Source organism: Chaetodon trifascialis, chromosome 19 (genome assembly GCF_039877785.1).
Source record: "Chaetodon trifascialis isolate fChaTrf1 chromosome 19, fChaTrf1.hap1, whole genome shotgun sequence".
Lineage (NCBI taxonomy): Eukaryota > Metazoa > Chordata > Actinopteri > Chaetodontiformes > Chaetodontidae > Chaetodon > Chaetodon trifascialis.
Window position 1 is genome coordinate 14,348,535 of NC_092074.1, and position 22,916 is coordinate 14,371,450.

General features: G+C 43.1%; 2 protein-coding genes across 2 annotated transcripts in view; one reads left to right on the top strand and one right to left on the bottom strand.

The window, feature by feature from the left end:
• The first annotated feature begins 266 nt into the window (after nt 1-266).
• On the top strand, nt 267-17,302 carry cdc40 (cell division cycle 40 homolog (S. cerevisiae)). Its single transcript, XM_070986910.1, has 15 exons — nt 267-473; nt 854-940; nt 1,696-1,825; nt 2,009-2,095; nt 2,222-2,361; nt 2,885-2,981; nt 4,005-4,144; nt 4,907-4,981; nt 5,261-5,306; nt 6,929-7,030; nt 8,311-8,426; nt 9,542-9,675; nt 13,079-13,155; nt 14,812-14,956; nt 16,736-17,302. The coding sequence occupies exons 1-15, from the start codon at nt 282-284 to the stop codon at nt 16,911-16,913; spliced, it is 1,746 nt and encodes a 581-aa protein (XP_070843011.1). The 5' UTR covers nt 267-281; the 3' UTR covers nt 16,914-17,302.
• Nucleotides 17,303-18,194: 892 nt separating this feature from the next.
• The window catches only part of mettl24 (methyltransferase like 24), a 34,054-nt gene continuing 29,332 nt past the window's right edge, over nt 18,195-22,916 (bottom strand). Inside the window, exon 5 of the mRNA XM_070986911.1 lies at nt 18,195-18,628. Coding sequence (XP_070843012.1) covers nt 18,311-18,628 — 318 coding nt within the window. The 3' untranslated portion in view covers nt 18,195-18,310. The remainder of the gene's footprint in view (nt 18,629-22,916) is intronic.

Below are 22,916 nucleotides of genomic sequence, written 5' to 3' on the forward strand. Positions count from 1 at the left end.
ATGGCAATAGGTGCAAAGATTATTTTCATAGATTCATATCCGAGTCATTGTCTTACATAAATAGTCAATAATAATAATAGTAATAATATGTCGATTACAAATTGTCACAAGATTGTAAAAAATTAGTTGTAAAAAAACTGAAACTGACTTGTTTCCGACATCTATCTTGATAACCTTTTTTTTCTCTCAGTTTTTGTCTAATTTTTTTTTTATTATTATTTGTTGGTTTGTCATAACGGAAGTACCGCCCTTCTGCTTCCGGCAAATTCACAACATCCAAGATGTCTGCTGCCATAGCTTCCCTCGTTTCGTACGGTAGCGATTCTGATTCAGAAAACGAGTCAGAATCCAATACCAGTGTCGAGAAAGTGGAGCCAATGAACCCGGACGCAACAGCCCACCTGAAACCTTTGCCATCTGGTCAAACGATGTCTTTGGCTGTTCTCAATGCTGCTCCCGAGGTCGCCGTTAAGGTAATGTTAAGCTAATCAAGCTAGCTAACGTTAGCTTAACATTATAACCTAACTAACCGATTCTTTACGTGAGATACAATTAATTGCACTATGCTTAAATATAATAATAAGATGTGCGGGTTTAATAGATAACTGGGAATTCTGTAAAAGCGATTATTTAATACGTGGCGTCAACTATTGTTAACGCTCCCAAATCAAACTGGGAGCGATTAGCGGGAAACATTTAGTGTTGAGCAGGAGGATGTCTAACCTTTTAATGTCTCCTTAGCCTTCGGTACTATGTTTTATCTTATATCTGATAAACCATACAACTATTTGTCATTGTATCGGTAGTTAATCAGTGAGAGTCCGTTAACTAATTTGTACGTCTTCATTCTTAGGAGTCTGTTGAGACTGGCACACACTTGGATCCTTCATTGAAAGAAGTCAGTTATAACCCGACATATGAAACTATGTTTGCACCAGAGGTAAGTTTTTGAATTAGTGGAAGTCATCAAGAGCTGGGTCAAATATGTAGTATGATAGATACTGTAATACCAGAGTAGATTTCAAGCGACATTTGGTTAATTGTATTATACAGTATGCATTCAGCCTAAAAGTTATCTTTCAGTGCGTTAGAAAGCAATAATGATTCTTCTAGCTGATATGAAATGCTTGGCCATCATACCCACATTACCACTGATCATCACAGTGTTAAAAATGTCCTTTGTATTAATAATTATGCAATCCTATTTTCACTGCCGAGATATTTACTACATTTTAAATCTCCATATGCACCAGCTCTAATGTTAATGTTGCATGATAAATTACATTATTAATGTCACTCTCTTTAGTTGTTTATGACTATTGCATAGTTTGTTTCTTACCTCCTCGAATGTAGTTCTATTTTTGTTTTGTGGTTTATGTGGCTTGGCTGCTCCGATAGGGCTCTGGGAAATCCATTTAAATTTTTTCCGCTTTCTGTTTTATTTCTTCCTTAATTTCCGTTTAAAATTCAGTCACTTCAATATGAAAATATTCAAAGTTGAATAAATATCTATGAGTTTGATGTAACATTAAACTAAGCCTCCATATGCAGTTCAAACATCCCGGGTAAGTGGGTATGATGGAGTCTACTCTCAGATTCAGGCAACACTCCTGTTTGTTTCTGATGTTTAACCAGAAATGGACGTAGCTTTTAAATTTTGTTTTTTATTGATGATTTTGTATTGCTTCCTCTTAGTTTGGGCCAGTGAACCCATTTAAAAGCCAGCAGATGGCTGCCCCCAGGAACATGTTATCCGGCTACGCAGAACCTGCTCACCTCAACGACTTTATGTTTGAACAGCAAAGGAGGACCTTCTCCACCTTTGGTAAGCTCGTCTGTGACCTCTGTGCTGGGTTTAAATGATGCGGTCAATATATTGACCCTGTTTGAATTTTAATGACCTTATTATCTCTCTCTCTCTCTCTCTCTCTCTCTCTCTCTCTCTCTCTCTCTCTCTCTCTCTCTCTCTCTCTCTGTCTCTCTCTCTCCCTCTCCTCTCTGCAAATAGGTTATGCCTTGGATCCATCTGTTGATACACACCAGGTGTCCTCGAATAGCTACATTGGTGCAGTGGATGAGGCTGAGAAAAAGAAAGGTAATGATTTTTCACACCATGTTTCTTGTGTGTTTGTCTGCACCTGACTGTATGAATCAGACTTATGTAGTATGCCTTCTGTTGTGTGAAGTTCAGAATAATAAGGTCCAGGGGCTCTTCCTCCAGGGCTAACTGTGTTTGAGAGCGGACATAAGAAGTCAGAGAAAAGGAAAAAGGTCAAAGGTGGAAATGCAGAAGAGATTGACAACTTCCTTGGACCGTGGGCGAAATATGCAGATGAGAAAGATGTGGCCAAACCGTCAGAGGTAATGCTTTGTTAGACATAATATGACAAAATGCTGAGTGAGTGCTTGACATAATTGCTTCTTCACATAATTAACCAACTTACTATGTAATGCAGTAGTCAGGCAGATCCAAATACTTCACCTCTAAAAGCACAATTTCCATGCTGTCAGTATTTGTAATAAAAACCATAATAAGGGGCTTCGGTCACTGATTGCCTGAGCATGCACAATTTTCAGTACAGCATAACAGCTCACCTGCAGTACTCAGCTGTGGCCTTTTGAGCACCATGTAGATACATGTTCTGTATAAAAGGTTTGTAGTCTGGTGGTATATTGCACTTTTGTAGATGAGACACATGGTGGGGCACACGCTGCTTAGCAGTGGCCTTGTGACCCCACCCACCCACACAACCCACCAAAAATAAAAGAGTAGGCCTGAGTAATCCCCTTTACACCAGGGCATTTGGACAGTTTTTTCTTCAGCGCTATACCCCAGAACAAATCTATTCTGCAGCTATCGGGTTGTAATGAATTTATTTTACAGGACGAGCAGAAGGAGCTGGATGAGATCACAGCCAAGAGACAGAAGAAGGGAAGGAACGAGGAGGACGCCCCGGCAGAAGAGAAGACCATTCTCCATGGTACTGTGGCCCTGTCCAATCAATACATTGAAATGACACTCAGTGAAATGAGTTACTTGCTTATCAGTGTGTACACAGTATTCCTGTTGAGACTGAACCATCATTCTTAAAAGCTGAGGTTGAAAGGTGACTCTAGTTTGATCGTATCACACAGTTTTCCTCTGCAGATGAATTATGGATGATCCATTTTCTGTATTTTAAGGACTTTTTGTTCATTTGTCCAGTTTTGATACTGTGTAGACTCTTGCCTCTGGAGCAATAGGTACCCCTTGCTGGTCAAGGATTTAATTCCACAAGAAACCTCTGAAAAATATGTTAAAGGCATAATGTGTAAGACATGGCCATTGTTTTAATGTAAAACATAAACGAACTAACACTATCAACAGAGTTTGAAGAAGCAACAGCTCTGATGTTATGTCAAAGATGTCAGTGTGTTGTGTTGCAAAGATATCTAGTGCTAACCAACTAGCCCTGGCCCGCCCTGCCTTGTAATACTGCTTTCTACCCCAATAGGCAATAGTCTGTCTTTACCTGTCTTCATCATCCATGCCAGAGTCACAGTCCTTGTTGGAGTCGCTGATCACCTCCGTACTGTTTTCCTTGTCATCAAACTGGTCTCTGTTTGTCTCGGAGGCTGTCTTTGGTCCCAATCTGACCGTATTTGTTGTGAGCTGCTGAGCCTGGTTCCGTTTCCAGAGTGTTAACACTAAAAATCCCTTCCTGTTCTCTGAGCTCTTGGTCAGGGTGGACTCTGGTCAGCTAATATGTCCACTAGGTGTATGGCTAACTAGGCTAACTGGCTAACGGCCACCAGTAGCTACAGCATAGAGAATAGTGAGCACCAGTTAACGGTTACTCTGCGGATACTTTGCCCTGTATTTGTTTAACTTCGACGGGTGGCCAATTCTTGCCCACTGTCCCTTTAAGGGTATGCGACAGTCCATTCTCCTTTAAAAAACATGTATCCAAATGCTGCAGGATTTATTTCACAGTAGATTTTGTCTCCTTTTGTTCTCCCCCCAGTTAAAGACATGTACGATTACCAGGGCAGGTCCTACCTCCACATCCCACAGGATGTGGGCATCAACCTGCGTTCTGCGGATGCTCCAGACAAGTGTTACCTGCCTAAGAAACAGATTCACGTCTGGTCTGGACACACCAAGGTCAGTGGGAAGGGATGGAGATCATTTTTTATGTCTTTGAACGAGTTAAGAAATCTTGCAGCTGGCTTTGCTGATGGTAAGTTCAAGTATAGAAGTGTTGTGTACAGAATAGGAGCAGTGTTTGTGTGTGCAAAGAAAATTCCATTGTGCAGTCCTTGTGTGAATTTCTTAGGCAGTCAGTAAAAGCCTCCAGGGTACTTTTGAATAAAATGATAACACGGTCGTATACGAGTGGCTTGTCCCTGACACATCCGAGATTATTCTGTCTCATTTAAAACACCGTCTTTATAATTCAGATATAAAGGCAAACACTGGGTTATTCCAAGAAAGATCTGATTCAAGCCTTAGATCTGCCAATGTGCTTCAGGGAGAGAGAAATCACTCAAGTTTTAAATTGGCTTCTATCCGCTTTGTGCAGGAAGTTACTGCCTTCAGAGTCTAATTTGAAATACAAAGAGGTTTGAAAAGATAATAAGCATGTGGAAGTGCTGATGGTGAGATAATAGAGGGAGGCTGGCCCGTACGGTGTCACCAAAGTTTTGTTGGAGAAAGTTTGGTAACTTGAAAGGCGCCGTAATTTCCTTGACTGATACAGGCAGCGCGGTCTGCACACACAGTCTTTCCGCCCTGCTAGCATTGAGATTCAGCTGTTTCCCCTTGTGAAGTGCTTTCATATCAACAGCCTGACTATTTCAAAAGCAAGCTTAGGGATGGTGCCTCACGTCCTCTCTCATGCCATACTCTTCTCTGTGTATTTTCCAGGGTGTCAGTGCTATTCGACTGTTCCCCAGCTCTGGCCATCTACTGCTCTCCTGCTCTATGGACTGTAAGATCAAGGTAAATAATCACAACACGGTGCCTTAAAGATACATCACAGAAGCCTATGAATGAACACATGCACACATTCTGTTTGAAGGTTTCATGCTACCATGCTTGCTAATGAGAAGATTCAAGGCTTGCTTCCTATAATCAACCTGATATACTGCTACAAAAGCTCGAAACAAAATATATTTAGGTTAACGCACCAATTCGGTTTTCATTTGATTTTGTTTCCTCCTGCCTTAATTTAATGTAGTGCTGGGGCTCACTTGTGGTTTTGTCTCCTTCTCTCCACAGCTATGGGAAGTGTACAGCGAGAGGAGATGCATAAGGACATTTATTGGTAAGAGATCTTAAATTTCGCTGTGTTAAACAAATAAGTCACAGTATGACACTGACAGAATAATACGGTAACAGAATATTAAGAAATGACACCACCAAAGTATAACACTTCATAAACCACAACAGCTCGTCAGCAGGCGTGCTGACGTTAAATATGCCCGAGGTCTGAAGTGCACGCAGCGTTTTGAGAGATACAAAGTGGGACAAACTGTGAAGTCAGCGTTACTGGAACACTAATAGCACGTCCGCTGTTGACAGAAAGTTTACTTATTTATTTTTTAATCGACGGGATCTGGGGGTGGTGTGGGCTGATGGCGTGTAGGTCACTCTTCCCAGAGACAGCACGCTGTCTGAATAGAGATTGTTTGCGGCCGCGGTTCTGCTTGTCAGCTCCTTCACAGAATATGCATAATGCAGCAGCCCGGGGAGCGAGGGGCACGGGAGGGCACAAGGCATGGAGAGGAGGTGGCGCACGGGAGGGGAGAACACAGTTTCAGAGTGAATAAACTGACGGAGAGTGACTGAGGCTGAGGTGCAGATGATGATGTTCGTTATTTTTTTTCCATCAGAGGGTTTGAAATATGCGGCCATGTTGTGGAGAGCATATTAGATTTCCACCTTGTTGTTGTTGCCGCTGTGCTCTCACCTCCATCATCTGCTGTCTCATACTTTTTTTTTCCCACAGCAGCATAATAAATGAGTCTTTCTTTATTCTTTCTTCTTCTGTGATGTGTTAAATTTTTGATTATTTCTTTGTTTTCCTATGTGTTTGTTTGCACTTTCTTCACTGTTTTTTCCCTCTTCCGAAATTATTTGCTTAATGTCGCACATTATCTGAAATCAGACTGTATGCTGTGATAGGTAACTGCACACTCACTTGTCAGCACTTGTAGCTTGTCAGAATTATCAAGCCAGAAAGAGCAGTCAAGAATATATTCACATGGAGGATGTGCATGAATGAGCGTGCATGTCATTGTGTGTATTTCATGTGTGGATGTGGTCTGTGACAAAGCGTGATTTTGGTGCCGTGTGCCCAACTTTCAGTAGTTTATGCATCTATGGTTTTCCTCTCCACACACACGTACACAAATGCTTTCTGCAGCGTTGTCATTGGTGTACCAGCAAGTCGGGTTAGAGCAAGCGAGCAGGCGAGGCGCCGAGCCTCGGTGGGCTCTGTTATCGCCGTGGAAACAGTGTGGCCCTGATAAAAGCCAGTTTTAACGAGGGAGGCGTCCGCGTTGTCTGAGCCCACAGGGACTTCACCTACACTTCGAGAAAGAGCCAAAGGGTGGCACGGATCGGGATTAGGGAGAGAATAAGAGAAGGTGGAGAAGAGTTGAAAAGACAGATGGAGCATGTCATTTTTTTTTCCTCTTTCTCCTCCTCTCCGCTCTGCAAGCTCATTTAAAGATTCCATTTCCCTCGTCTCCCACAGCCCACATCGTGTTTCTTCCTCAGCGTCCCTTATTTCCTTTAACCAGATTTGCTCAAATGAATTGGGTGTCAGAGGAAGTTTCGCTGGGGGGAGACTCAGTAACAGGGCCGGGGAACATTTGAGTGAATTCTTCTAGCATGTATTTATAGTTGCGTAATATGTGTGTAAATTTCCTCTGCGTATGCTAGGTCACAGCAAAGCGGTGCGAGACATTTGCTTCAATAACACCGGGACCCAGTTCCTCAGCGCCGCCTATGACCGCTACCTCAAACTCTGGGACTCTGAGACAGGTAGGCCCTGCCTCTCCGATGGCAACACACTCTTCTCCATTGTTCACACACTCACTTCTGCTTCTTCAAAATGACTGCATCGAGGGAGATGTACTCCATATGAATGCCTCACGTCTCAGCATTTTAACATACTGTACATGCAGTCTAATATAACCTTGATCTTGCACGCCGTCAGATAATTGAATGATGTAATGACTGGCGGTGCAGACCTCAGCTTCCTTCTGTAATCGCCTGAATGCAAGCGTGTTTCTGGAAGGTCGAGGACATCACTCACTCGCCTTTCACACAGACTGCTTAGTTGCATGCCTGCTTTCCTCCAGTTTGATAATTGATTAATCATGTAAATCACTTTCAAGCGAACATTCTCTGGTTTCATCGTCTCAGATTTGTGGATTTTCTGGTTTTCTTTGTCTTTAGTGTGTTTAATAAACTGAATTTTCCGAGTGCGGGCTGTTGGTTGGACAAACCACGCAAAAAAAGACCTCAAGATGGGCATTTTTTTCCACTCTTTCCTAACAATAATCTGCAGGTTAATTGATATTTGTGTTTGTAAGAATCCAGTATTTCCTTGACATAGAGGTCTCTTCAGCATTAGTCTCCAAATAGACCCAAAAATGGCGTCTTTCCACCCCTCTCAGCTCAAGAATACCAGGCCAGCAGAGGGCAGAAAAGAGTTAAATCCCCCCTCTTTTTGTTAAGCAGGATGCCATTTGAAGCCACATCATCCAAAAACTTAAGTCTCACAGTTGCTTTACGACACACTCACACAGTTGCCTTACTGTTCCTATCAGCTGTCATGTGTTTGTTTAGTAAAAGAGTTCAGTTTCTTTCTGATGCGTCAGATTTTAGCACGTTATTCCAGATTTGTCCCTGTTGCCGTTCCACACTGGATGTAATCCAGATATTATGTCAGTGAAAAGCCCTCATTCTTATCTGAAGGGCCTCTCGGTGTTGGCAGTTTCCTGTTCCCTCAGCTCGAGCACTAGTGGTAGCATCATTCCTGTGGTGATTCAGCGCTGCTGAATGAGTACAAAGGAACAGAGTTTTCTGTGTTCAGGCTGAGCTGTCGCTACCTGCGGGGGACAGAGCACGCAGCATTGAAAGTTGCAGTCTGTTCTTAAATTATAAACAACTTGAGCGCAGCGTTCTGAAATGCCACTGTGGGTTATTCTGGAGCTTTGACTCTCTCTCTCTCTCTCTCTCTCTCTCTCTCTCTCTCTCTCTCTCTCTCTCTCTCTCTCTCTCTCTCTCTCTCTCTCTCTCTCTCTCTCTCTCCACAGGCCAATGCATCTCCCGCTTCACCAACAGAAAGGTACCATACTGCGTCAAATTCAACCCAGACGAGGACAAACAGAACCTCTTTGTGGCTGGGATGTCAGATAAGAAGATTGTTCAGGTAAAGTCGCCGATGTGCCGCATTCAGCTCCCACCATCACTTCATGTGTATTTCCCAGGTGACCAAGCAGATTCACACAAGAGTTTCTGTGTACACCCCCTGTGCCCACAGGAGCATGAAATACACTCTCATTTCATCTTCCATCAATAGCATGTGTATTTTTGTCTGCGTGGCTAGAGGTTTCAGCGGCTGACAGGACTAGAGCAAGTCATTAATCATGGGAGGTGTTAGGGTGGAGGAGATGCAAAGAGGAGAGAATAATCTGTGATGAAAGTAGGAAATCCATAACTCTGATATTGTGCAATCAAGTAAACTGTTTTCAGAACAAATAACTCTAGAATTGGGTTTTTTGTGGCATTTTAAATGAGGAAATGCCACTGTTTTAATCTCAGATTTGGTTATTTTTCCTGAAGGAAGCCTTAGCACCACGTGATTAGTTCAAGGAGTGTCAGAAAACCCGCTGATAACTTCCATGTTTGCAGTTCCCACTGATGATAAATGGTGTCGTTTTGGGATGTGGGGTTCAGAGAGTTAATTAAAACACATCGAGATGTCGACGTAACGGGCACAAAGTTTGTCCCCTAATAGTCCAGATGAACAGCAGTCATTATCAAAATATCTGGCACAATAATCAGAGTTAATATTAAATCATGTCTCTCTCTTCTGGGTTTGGAGAACAGATGGCTGCTCTTGTGTGCAGCCGAAGGCTAAGATTAAAACAAAAACCCGGCATAAATAGAATTAGATGTAGAAATCTGTTTGGACAGAAGTGTGTCCTATTCATTTGTTGCCTCGGGGCCGGATCTACGTGGTTGTCTTTCCAAAAAGAAAAAGTAATGTTCGAGACTAAGGCCTGTTAGGTAGCTAATCGCTATCATTACACCGCCACAGTTAAGTCATTTTACTGCTTTAACAGAGTTTAAAACTATTCTCAGCCTCCCCATAAGAGTTTCTCTTTATGCATATTCTGTGAAGGAGCTGACAGTAAGAAAGGATGTATTTGCTCAGCAGTTTGGTGAGATTTTGTGAATCCATTGTTGTTATCCACTTTATTGTGATTTGACTTGTTGTAGAAGAGTGTGTTTACCTCCTCTCTCTCTTTGTCTCCCTGTCAGTGGGACATCAGGACAGGTGAGGTGGTTCAGGAATACGACCGTCACCTGGGAGCTGTCAACACCATCACCTTTGTCGATGAGAATCGGCGCTTTGTCAGCACATCGGACGATAAGAGTCTTCGAGTGTGGGAGTGGTGAGTGCCGACGACGGCCTAAAGCACTAATGCGGTTTTATACATTTGATTGTGTGTGGGGGGGTTTTTTGGTGTTGTACCTCTGAGAAAGGCACAACACTTGACGAAACTCATCCAAAAAAAAAACAAAAAACAAAACAACAATCAATCAATAGTCATAGCCGAGAGGACACAGTGTCATTGACGTGCAGTCGATGTGGTAGCGAGATCACAGGGGACACTTTGCTGTGATACAACCTCATTGAGACGCATCGTCAGGTTCCTCTGTTTTGTCTAAGCTCCGTCTAAGCCTTGGAAAAGAACATTTAAAAAACAAACAATGCATCATCATTGTGTCATGTGCTGCGCTGCACCGCTCGCTGCTCCTTTCATTAATTGTTGATAAGAGGAGTAGACCGCAACAAACCTCCAGACGACCCCTATCTTGGACAAAGCTCACCCAGCTGCGCTGCTAATCTGCTCTGAGTCATAGCCTCTGCCACGGTTTCCCTGCTTTACATGCATCTGTTACAGTGGGAGTGTCTTTTTTTTTTTTTTTTTTCTCCCCCGAGCTAATATTGTACATTGACAATGCTCCAGCGACAACCCCTGTGAGCCTGGGCCCTTCTGCCAATTGTATAGTTTAATAAATAAGCATTCCTGAAATGATTACGCAAATTAAATTATGGGAAGGCAGATGTGCTGGGATGACGGAAAGGTCAGACAAAGTTTAAGACGAATTTCCTTTTTAAAATCTCTGCACATGTGTTATTAACAACTGCAGTCTCTGTCTGTGCTCAATGGCCAATCAAGAGGAACCCCCCAAGAGCCGCTCGCAAATTGTCCGGGGGTCCTGTGGTGATAAACAAACTCTGGTATTTGCTGCTCAAAGATGATAAATATTTAAAGACCAGCAGATAAAGGAAGCTTCCTGTGGAGGCTTGGAAGGGGTGCTTTTTATTCAAGGACGACCATTTGTGTGTTTCTTTTTTTTTCTTTCCCCTTGTCAGATGTTCTCGTTTTTTTGTCTCGAGAATGAGAGATGGGGATTAACTCGTGAAGAAATGTTTGGATTTTCACACACTCTTTAAGTCAGAGTTGAAGGACAGAATGAAACGTGGGCAGAACAACATGAAGCAGAAGAACTCGATCTCAAGGGTCTACTCGGTGCGCTTGTTCGGGAGGGGGGGGGTCTCCCAGGAGCTTTTTTAGAGCAGCGTGGGAGCGAATGGGCAAATGGTATGTTGGGCCAAAGAGTGGCTTTACTGTCCCTTTCTCCCACGGATACCACCTGGCTCTCGGCTCTAGCTAAACCCCCCTTGTGAGCTGCTGCTACATAGCAGCATTAGGCTGAATTTACCGGAACAGTCTCGTATCTCCAGAATAGAAGTGGAGGCTGGCAGGGATTGTCAGGGAACCCTGAATGCTGACAAAACAACATGCAGAATCTGAGCCACTGAATCTCTCGTCTACCACCATGTTTCAGGTCTCTGAGATTGAGTCTGTATGTCAGTACGAGTATGAATGTCTTGCTTTTACTTTGAGGAGACTTGCTGCTGCCACCTGTATGTCCATGCTGGACTATGGGGACGTTGTATACGTGCGTGTGTCTATGCTACACGTGCAGCGCAGTTTGTAAGTTGATAACTGCTGTCTGTGGTTAAACAAAAAGGACTCTGGAAAAAGAGCTTTTTAATCTGAAGTTTAAAAAGGAATGCTGGATGATGAGAAAAGACCACGAGGCAGCAAATCCTCAAGTCGTTCACAGCTCGGTGCAAATGCCTGCTCATAATTCATATTCTGTCCTGGTTTTCACTCACATACACGTTTTCTGGGCAGACTTCTTTATCTGTGGCAGAGGTTTATCACTGGGGAGCGGAGAGTTGGTTTGTGCATTGGGGAAGGATTACAATCAATATAGAATGCGCCGCACTGTGCCAACAAGGAGAATTAGCTCTCGATCATGAAGACATCGCTCAGAGGGCGACATCGGGGATGATGATGGATTGACGGAATAGAAATGATGGAGAAAGATGAAAAAAAAAGTGGACGACATGATTGAATCTCACGCCATGAAAAGTAAACTGCTGTGTGACCCAAGTGCTCGTTTGCTTCCAGCATGGAGGCTCATTTTCTAGCAGTTTTTCCAGACTGACTTCAATCACAGTCCTGACCTTTTCGAAAAGCCCCCTGCCAAGCCAAATTCAACACGATGTAAATATTTTCCCATCAGTAATGAATATACCAAAGCAGAACCGTGGCAATCATTTGAAAAGGGGAAAAAGAAAAGTTCATTTTCTCTTCTGTCAATAGTAATTATGTTTTCAGAAATCCTCTTTTCACATTAGTTCCAAATAACAAACAAAGACGGTCTGTTTCATTTCCGTCTCACTAAGGGACAATCATTGACTTCCTTTTTTTCCGTCGTGACATTTTTCCTGCGGGCTGATTAGAAAACTTAACTTAAACCTCCCCGCTGACGCTATGACTGACAAACTAAAGTTCACACATAAAATATACAAACATGCTGTTTTGAATGAAATGCCATAAACAACAATCAATCATCTATAATTCATGAAACATCCCCGGCGTGCAGATTGTTTGTCATGTGTTTTCCTTTCTTCCTCTCCCATCGCGCTCCGGCCGACGCGACTGGTTATTTCTGGAGCTCAGAGCGAGAGATCTGATGGCTTTGTTAGCTTGGCTTTTCTGCAGACATGACAGTGTTTCATGTATACAAGGGTTTGCATCTCTTGCCTAACTCTCGCCGTCAGCTCTTCAAAGCCCATTTTTGGTCTCGTGTGTGAGCCGCAAACGCGGTGGAATCGCTTTGCTCCAGCTGTTACTCATCGTAGAAAGAGACATGGCTTTAGTGTAAGCAGATGGCGAGATGAGAGCAGGGCTAGTACTCCTCAGCCCTTCACTTTATGCAAACACACACAGAGAGTAAAAGCAAAAAAGACGCATTAGTTATACTCAGTTTGCAGCAAGAAATACACGCAGAAAACAAGTTATCCTGGCACGCACATACACACACAGCACCGTAGGTCTGAATGATCTTCCTTAGACCACTTACGATCAAATAGCCAAGTTTCCGATCTCTCGCAAAGCAGAGAGGCATAGCGTAGAACAGAGGCAGGGTGAAAGAGTGAAGAAGGGATTAATAAATGATTGTGTGCCGGTACAGTTGGCGGCGCAGCATCAAAACTCCCTTCAGATTGCGTGGAGTTATTTACATACTGTAGCTGTAATGGTGATCCTGCCTGGATTTTCACCAGCGCGCTTTCCTCTTCAGTAACAAGCATGTTTGAGACGGCAGCTGTAACGGTAAACAAACTGCGGCTTTGTGGCTGCGCAGGTCGCTCTCTCATCTTGTCTTTAACCCATCCTCAAGTACGCTCACAGCGCTTTGTGTCTTTTTCAGGGACATCCCTGTGGACTTCAAGTACATCGCCGAGCCCAGCATGCACTCCATGCCAGCTGTGACGCTCTCTCCCAACGGTGAGTAGTCAAATCATGGCAAAACACTCACAGGCGCGCACAGTACAGAGGACTCTGGGGAGCAAAAGCACATATTGGCAGATTGAAGTTGATTCATACCTTGCAGTGCTGGTCATTGCTCAGAAGAATAAAAAGGCAGGTTCAGTTCATCTAAGTAAGTGTTTGATGTGTATAGATATTGGCTGTACAAAGCCTGATGCATTTCCAAGCCTTTGTTTGTTTTCTCTGGGTACGCCAACTGTCGCAAAAGACTCAATTAACTCTGTTAAAACTACAAATGTCTCCTTAATGCGCAATGTTGTGAAGCAGTGAACTGTAGCGTGCACAGCAGCCAGCAGTTTCAATTAATGACATGTCAGCGAGGAGTGAGAGAGAAGCTACTTATAAAAACCCAGCTGGTCTGACTTTATTTTAGTCAGACTGAAGGGCTGCGCTCCTGCCTCCACCTTAAAGTGACACCAGAACTACCAAATGGTCTGAATCAGGAGTTCCCCGTTGCTCTCCATCAGCCTCCACTGCCGTCAAACTCCGCTCATCTCTCCTCATCTGTTCCTCCCCTCTCTGCCTACTTTGATTTCTCCCTTTCATGTCCTCTCCCCGCTCTCTTCCTTCCTTTCTGGCAGCGTTCCTATTTGTCCCACCATGGTTTGTTTCTCCTCAGCGTGTGAATAATGAATGTGTTCTCTGTGGGAGACCATACAGTTTTCTCTCACGCCTAAATGGCACCCAGCCCCCCTTGGCACTGCATCCACAGGCTCTCTCCTCGTTTCCCCCCTCCCCCCCTGCCTCTTGCCATCTGAAGGAAGGAGTGCACTGGTGAAATTGGCCAAGTTGTTTTCATTCTCGTGCACCTATCGCATTTGACATTTGTGGACAGTCGTGTCTTTTTCGGTTATGTTTTGTGAGGGAGGATGTCAGAGGAGGACACACACACACAGACGCACAACACTAGATCTCTTTCTCATACCACATTAATAATTTCCATCATGTTTCCTTTCAAGAAGTGCGCTGAGTCGTGTAATGCTTTGACACTGAAGCACTGCCTCTTATCACCGTGTAGTGACTTTGAGGCTGCGGCTGAAACGCTCCGTAAAGTAGATCTCAGCTGAGCAGTCACTGATGAAAAACCTCTTTTCATTTTCCTCTAAATTGCCCCAGTCTTTTCACTTTAATGGCGGCGGAATGACGAGTTTGTGGCCTTTTCGCAGTGTCGCCCACTCGATCTCAAATTTCCACATTTTTGAGTTTTGTTTGACTTTCGTCCTTGAGGCATATTTCCTCCAATTACCATGTACCTGTTGTGAAAAATATTTGACTCTACTTGATGTCCTGTGATATCGGAGTTGTTACACTGCCTGCTAGCATCATGATACCACATCTGAAATACAAGTGGCTGCTTGTTAAACATTTGTGTGAACAGAATCGCACTAACGAGACAAACTAACAACATGACAGGCACTTTTAAACGTGTTGTGACAATCTTTGAAATTATTACTGTGAGCGAAAACTGTCCTACTTGTTTTACCTTGAATCAAATCTTTCTTTTCTTTTCTTAGTGTTTTTTTTTTCCTTTTTTTACTACAGCAGTATTTAAATACATGGCAGTGCCACAGATTAGCTGTTAGCTTCATGCTCTGTGCTCGTTTCTGTCGGCAGGTAAATGGCTAGCGTGCCAATCTATGGACAACCAGATTCTGATCTTCGGAGCTCAAAACCGCTTCAGACTGAACAAGAAGAAAGTCTTCAAAGGCCACATGGTGGCTGGTTATGCTTGCCAAGTGGACTTCTCCCCAGACATGAGGTAAGTCTTTACCTTGTTCCTCCAGTTTCTGATAAAGAGCAACATGAGCTGAGGTTATCACAGCTGATCAGTTGTTTGGAATAGTTAATCTGTTTTTACTGGTAAGTATGTCAGAGGAAGTAACACTGAGTTAGCAGTTTTTGTGATAAGTGTTGGAACCGTCTCGATGAAAGGAAATTATAAAACAGAATGTCTAAAGTGACTTTAGTCAGAATTGCTTAAAGCCATGTCGAGCATGCTCACCTGAATTGGTGAAATTCTGTCCACTGGGTTTAGAGGTGGCCATGCTTTTTCACCAATCTTGTTCAAAAAACATGTGTGGTCTTTTCAAAATGTCATTTTTGGGCCATAATTGCAGTGCCACCATCTGGCCGACTGGGCTCATGTTTCTTGGGCACATCATTTCCATTTATTGAGTTTCATCATTTGTAGCTCATTCCAGCTCACGGTGGTTTGAGCAATTAGGCAGGAAAAAAATAAGCGAGAATAATAAACCGGCACAAACAAAGCAGCGTTCTGCCCCTTCAAGGTTTGAACTCTTAAAAAACAAAGAATCACTTTATTTTAGTAAATGAAAAACAAAGTGGTGAAACAGGTTCGAGACACAGTGACCCCAATTTACTCCTGGTGTTAAAATGCAGCGGGTATCCAGGCATGCTGTCCGGATAAGGAAAAACACGTTAGTGTGTGGTGCAAATGCATCAGATCTGCTTGACCACAGTCTGGCTCGTGTTGTGTTCGGATCTTAGGTAGGTGTAAACACAGTCTGTACAACATGCTGGCATCCGTACACAACATACAGATAATTGTTTTTAGCTAACATAAACATAAACTAAAGAGCGAGCCAGAAGGCTGAAAGAGACACGCCTCTAATGACTGATTATACATCTTCTCTTTGTCTTGAAAGCTCAAAAAGATGAGTTGTTTGACAGAACTCTATGAAAACTGAAGGCATTGGAGGTGAAAATGGCTCATTACAAAAAAAAAACAAACAAACTGCGATGGTGTGCAATGTACTCGTCTGTGCAGCTGATCTGCTCTTAACAAGGCATATAATTTATCTGGTCACAGAGAAGCCTCAATTGCAATGTGCTGGGACAAACTGACACAATATTTTCATACAAAGGAAGGGATAACTGAAAGTATTATATTTGCTGAATTTGCTAAAGGGGACACATGATTAAGAACTTGTCGTAGACAGTGTTTCACAGAAAGTTCCCTAACTCAAGAACTCACAAACCTCTGTGATTTTTTAACGGAGTCTGGAGCTGATCTGTTGCCGCCTCAGATTATTAACGATACAATGTTAAGACAAAGGCTAGATCAGATCGTTTGTTATCCAGATAATGTATGTGGCTGCAGATCAGGGTGAAAATGGGGTGAAAGAGACGGCATTATTAAGACTCCTCTCCTTTAAAATGCCTCCAGCTGACGAAGAGCTGTGGAAAAGCATGCGTCTAAGCTCGGCAGTGAGAGCTAACTAGGACAGTCCAGCACTCTAATTTCAGCCAAAACACCCATTAAGACCTGTTTTCTCCCTTCTCCCCACCCACCACCACCCACGTCTGTTAGCAGGTGCCCTAACTTCCTCTCAGTATCCATAGCAACACTGCAACTCCTGGCTGGACTAAGATACCAAAAAAGATCAGACTCCCACCTTTTGGCAGGTGAAGTGGAGACTGAAGCCATTTTTAGCAAAGTGCTAATCTTTCCATCCTCTACCTCCCCCTCTCTCTGTTTTATTTTTTCTCTTTCCCTGGACCTCCTCCTTTCTACCAGCTATGTGGTGTCAGGAGATGCAGATGGAAAGCTGAACATCTGGGACTGGAAGACCACCAAGCTTTACCACAGGATTAAGGCTCACGACAAGGTGTGCATCAGCGCCTTGTGGCATCCGCACGAAACCTCCAAGGTCATCACCTGCGGTTGGGACGGACAAATCAAACTCTGGGACTAGAGTGTGCGTGTTTGTCGGTTTGGGGAGGGGGCTTCTGGGTAATGGACAGAACTGAAGAGGATCACTGAAGAGCGAAAGCCACAGGGCTGGTATCCAGTCTTATTGTAAGAGAGTATTTTTGTATCCCGTCTTGAGAACTCAAAATATGTACTCCTTTATTGTCTGTACAAAGATGAACACAAGCATACTTTTAAAAATTGTTTCTACTGCAAAAGGTGTATTTACAGGGGTACCTTTTTTATAGTAAATGTTTTTTTGTTTTTTTTTTTGTTTTAATCTCCAGTGTCCTGTGTATTCCAATGCAGTTCTTGGTAGAAATTCGTCATTTTCAATTGTGTGACCATCCCCTTTGTGGAAATAAACATTCTGTAAGTTTATTGTTTCCTTGGAAAAAGTGTTTTTATTCGACACGAAATCACGAGCAGCAGACAGTCCTTTGTTTCCTTATTAAACTGCATCAAAAGATTTGGCAAATGACATTCATTGAGTAATGTCTGAATGTGGATTCTTCTTTTAACTTTGGTTGATGAAGTTCTGCTGCGGCAGAGATAATGGAGTAAAGCCAATTGAGCACCAGAGAAAGAGTGAAGGAGAAAGAGAAGTGAGAGTTATACAAAAAGCTCCTTTGTGTGGATCTCAATTGTTTTCTATTACAGCCCAAGAAACTATTTTCTTTTTCCTCATGCACTCTCCCACACAGACTCTGCTGTTGACGTTTTTCCCATAATTGTGGCGTTTTGTGTTCTAGGTACAGTCATATCAGGGTTCAACAGCAGGGAAGTGTCTGATCGTCTTGTCTGCAGTCATCTTGTTCCGCCTCCAGAGCAGATCCCATCTCTGCACCTCTATTACCCACATTCCTCTGCTCATACTCTTTGTCTATCTGTGTAAGCAGCTCCGATGGCCTCCCACAAATACCCGCTTACTGACAACGAGGCAGGATCGTTCATCCACCCCACCCCCTTCAGCATCGTGTATCCAGTTCCTTTAATTCATGGTCTGCTTGGCTGTGGTCTCTGGGCGGGCGCAGACCTGTTGTAATCTGGAAAGGTTGTCTAATATTTGGCTGGCGGCCAAGCGCAGATAGAGCCACGATGACAGAGGGTGACTGTGACTCGGAGGCTGACCTGCAGCCAGCAACACGGCCACTATGAGGTAGAACACAGAGAGCCTCTGGAGGCAATTACTCTGCCCTTCTACGCGGCTGAGGTCATTACAGGCTAGAGGAGGAAGAGCAGGAGGAGACGAGATTTTAGCTTTGCTGAAAGGTCAGGCCAGATAAGAGCTGTTGGGAACAGCTGTGCTCTAACAAGAATTTGTGCTCGGGCTTAAAACTCCATGTTTCACAAACTTGTGCATTTCCATTCAGAGGCCGTTCCAGCCAAGATAACAGCCCCTCAAGGCTTCCACCGTGTGTTCACCCAGCTCAGGGTGTAAGCACTGCTGGCGTTGAGGATGTTCTTATGAAGAAAGAGGTGAGGTTTGGCGGGGTCGCTGTGGACATGGAAGAGGCGGAAGTTGGCGCGTTGGAGCTCCTTGAGCAGGCTGAACCAGTACCGCACCACAGACGGGTCATCGCCGCCCACCTCGAAGCCCGCCCAGTGCAGGTGAAGCTCCAGCAACAGCTGACCCACCGAGTCCAGAACTCCTTCCAGGACCAAATTCTCCAAAATCTTCCACTCTGCGCTCTCCATATCTGCTTTCAGTACATCCACCTACAACAGGGAAAAAAAAAAATCACTTTCAGGTAATTAATGAGTTCCATTATAATACTAGAATGACTCTAAACTGTGTGGAATTATTGAACGCAAAAGCTATTAAAAGATGAAAAGGAGTAAGTGAAGCTTGGCCTTTATTCCTGCTTTAGCAATGTTGATGATGGATTGAGCGAGAGCGCAGCCTGACAAGGTTTTGCTGTGTTGGAGCAGAAAGAAAATATTTCACAAGATGAATGTTAAAAGCACCCTTAGGTCATATTGATGTGAAGAGACTCATGCATGCCCAAAGCATAATGCACATCCTCAACACCTCAAGATTCCTCTTAAGTCTACTAAAATGCTTAAGATGTCCATTGTCTGACCTGTATGTGTATAAAAGTCTTTTTGGCTCAGCGTGTCTCTGTTAGCATCTTCTCAGCTAGTGCCTCATAGCAGCAATAAGACCCGAGGAGAGATTAGGTTTCAGGATCCATTAAAGATAACATGAGACACCAGCGAAAGTAAATGCATTGATCCATTTTTTTTTTTTTTTTAAATTGTGGGAAACGTTTACATTTCTACAACTGAACTGAGACCATCATCTGGCCCCATGACAATACAGATATCAAAGTGGCCATGAAAGTCCTCTCCAACTGATGCCTTTGGTGATGCTACAAGTCCCAGCCCTCATTAGTACAACTGAATAAGTCTCAGACACTCTAAAAACAGCTATCTGTGGAGAACATGTCCAAATGTTGTCCTCTCTCCTCCCCACGGGCACTCAAACTCCCACATGCAGAGATGCGTTCCTTAATTGGACAGAAACCTTGTAATGGAAGATGATGTGGCATCACCAAGAGGTGATGTATTCACTTGGTCTCGAAGGAGAGTGTGTCTCTGCATGTGTCACACTGTTACATACATCACCCTGTGTTTGTGTGCAAGTGTTAGGGTTGGATGCTATTTAGAGCATCTCGTACAGCTTCATCTGTCTGACAGATGCGATGATGTTTTTCTTTTATTTTTTTCAGTGGACTTCACATAAACGGCCTTTCTGCCTCAGTGGGCCCTGATTCAATGCTGCCAATGCCCACTCTCTGCAGGAGAAGTTGCAAGCCCTGGCAAGACTGTCATGTCTAGTGTGAGCAGAGTCCATATGGTGTCGGAGCTTTGGAGAGATGGCTTTTGCTACACTGCCGTGCAGCATGAGCCACGTTAAATGGTCTTTAGCTGTGCTGGAAGGAAAAGAGATGCAACAGTTTCTTGATGGCTGCAGAGTAAAGTAAGATATTATATGTAAAAAGCTGAAGATGTTAGGCTCAATCTTAATGGAATAGTTCAACATTCTGAGTTTGCAGACGGTTAGCTTAGCTAAACATAAAGACTGGAAACTTGGAAGCAGCTAGCAGCTGTATTCTGCAGTAACACCCACCTGTGTGGCCTCTGTCAAATGGTTTATGTGAAATATCTTTACACAAATTCCTGCCCTCCACTGCTGAGAAATGAATGTCAGATTGGTGCAGTCTTTATTCCCAATGGGCAAATATCTCCTCCCCTCTAAATGACTCGGTATGTGATCAAAATACGCATGGTAATTAGTTCTGTGAAGCATCCTCGGGATTAGGCAGCACATTGAGACAAATTTTAATTTAGAGACGCTTTTGAAGAAAAGTTGAGCCTTTGTAAACAAGTTTGCTGATTTGAGAGAAAAACTCTAAATGGAAGTTTGCACTTTGGCTGGTTAATAGGCCTGAAATGTGTTTATTTCATGCTGGGCAAATCCTAGCTATTAACAAGACTTCCATTCACTCCTTCTATTCCACATGATAGGGCTTTTTTCTTGTAAACCAGAGAGCCAAACATCAAAGCTTATCTGACCTTTATCAATATATGTTTTATGTGCTTTAATTAGTGAGCCTGCTGCTAGAGAGCAGATCACAATTAAAGACATTTAATTAAACATCAGAGATTTGCTTTTTCTGTGCTGTTGGAAGCACTTCAAGATTGACATCACGGCAACGCCTCCCTTGGCAGAGACAGGCAATGGGAGCTGTCCTGATAGTCAATAATAATTGTTAATACTTCCAGTGCAGCTCACCCGAGCTAAAGCGACACATATAGGCTAGATATTATATCAGGTCTTTATTTGAAATGGTAAGACTACAAAACCAAAAAATAGCAATGTAGTTCTTGGGGTAGCATTGGTCTGTATGTCAGACGGTAGCTCCACCGTTTTGGTACAGACCTGAAACATCTCAACAGTAATTAATAAATAAATCTCACTCCATCTTTGCATGGATTTCCATAACAGTTCATGGTCCACAGAAGATGAAGCTTACCGACTTTAGTTATCCCATATCTAGCGGCACTAGCATGTCAGTCCATTGGAGTATCTCTACATCTACAAGCTGGGTTGACACTAATGTTGGTGCAGGCATTCATGGTTCCCAAAAGATGAATCCTAGTGACCTGCTCCATTTTTCTTTAGTGCCACCGGCAGGTTGACAATTTTGAGTGGAATGTCTCAACAACAATTAGGACAACCAAATGCCTGCCAAACATTCCCATCAGCCTCAGCTGTACTTTGTGTTTAGTGGTAATTATCAATGTTAGCATAATAAAAGGCTAAACTTAGATGGTAAACATGGTAAAAATGAGTGTGTTAGCATGCTGAAGTTAGCATCAAGGACCCTGAGGTTAGCACTAAGCTCACAACAGCTGCATAAAGGCCCTGTCATGGCTGTCGATTCTGTCTTGTTAGCTGGATTTCAAAGGGGTCTTCTATGTAGAGACGTCTGTGCAGATGAGTGCACTGGGCCCTTCACTCAGGACATTAAAGGTCGGTAGATGGAAGTCCTGTATGCTGTGCTTGTTTTCTACCCTAATACTGCTGGGCGGTGCTGTTACAGTGGTTTTGTCCAATTACTAGCATGATCAATGGTCCAATATGCAGTTTCTTTCAATAAATGAGATCTGATTTCCTGCTATTGGCATTTGTCCCTGTGGTGACAGTGTCTGCTTTCATCTGTGTAGTTTTTTCTTAAGAACGCAGATAAAAAATGCTGCGCACATGCACATTTCGACCTTTCTGAGTGACTCTGTTTCTTCACTGCTGCTTTTCCTATCACAGAGGCTGGGCTTGAGAAGGCACTGATCTGCTGCTGCTGCTGCTGCTGCTGCTGCTGCTGGCTCCTCTGGCACACTACGTTCTCACATTAAAACCTCATTACAGGAATGTGCGTATGGCTCTGCATTTAAAACAGATACTGTCATCTATGAAACAGTTTGGTGTGCAAACCGACCCACTCGAACAAACACACGCCAATGTTTATTTGTCACGCACCAAGAAGATATTAATATCTTTCCAAGTCCCTCATATGATCCAGTCTGCTTTGCTTTTGGCTCCTTAGAGGACCTGATCAACTCAACTTAAACTAGCTAAGACAACGCACCATTGACCAACATGTAGCCATTCTGCTCCAGCACTGAATGTGCTTTGATTTACTGCTTCATATATGTTCATATATAAAGTTTAATGAATTAGGTTTAGCTAATTTGTCTGGAGCAAATCCTAACAAAACATTTCAAAAACATGCTAGCAGCCCTTTAGTAGACACACTGATATCAAAATGGCGCCTATTGGCAGCTTGTTACAGCAGCTCTCGCTCACTGTGAGCATCTCGTCTTTTATTATCTAATATATGTATATATATATGTAATATATTCTCACGTGTTGTTGGACTAATAAAGGAATATCTTGTCTTATCCCAAACAACAGTGCATAAAGTGCACCAATTTTCACACACACCATTTTTTATGCATTAAGATATTCTGCAAGATACTATAATAACATAAATAGTGTCTTTAATGGAATCCAACCATTATTGTAGCAGACTATGAATGCAGTGGATCTCATCTATATGTATGTATCTGCAACTACTAAAGCTAAGTTTCTCTCTTTTTGGCAAGAGAAAAGTGCCTGACTATTATTCAGCTGTGATTTTACTACCTATGCAAGCGAAGCTTGGCTTCTTTGACCTTGAATTATCATCCAGCCTCTTCCTAAGCAGGCATGTTCACTGAATCTTTAACTGTTTATTAGTATTCATGCTATCAGTGGGCTTGGTGTGTGTGTGTATATGATTGATCTTGCATGCAGATCCTTATCTGATGAGGTGGAACACAATCCCTGGGGGGCTTTGAAGAAGTAACATTCCGCAAGATAATATTTAAAAGAGGGAAAACAAAATGATATATGGGAGTTTATCCACCTGGAGACTCAAACAGACAACAGAGGAATGAATCA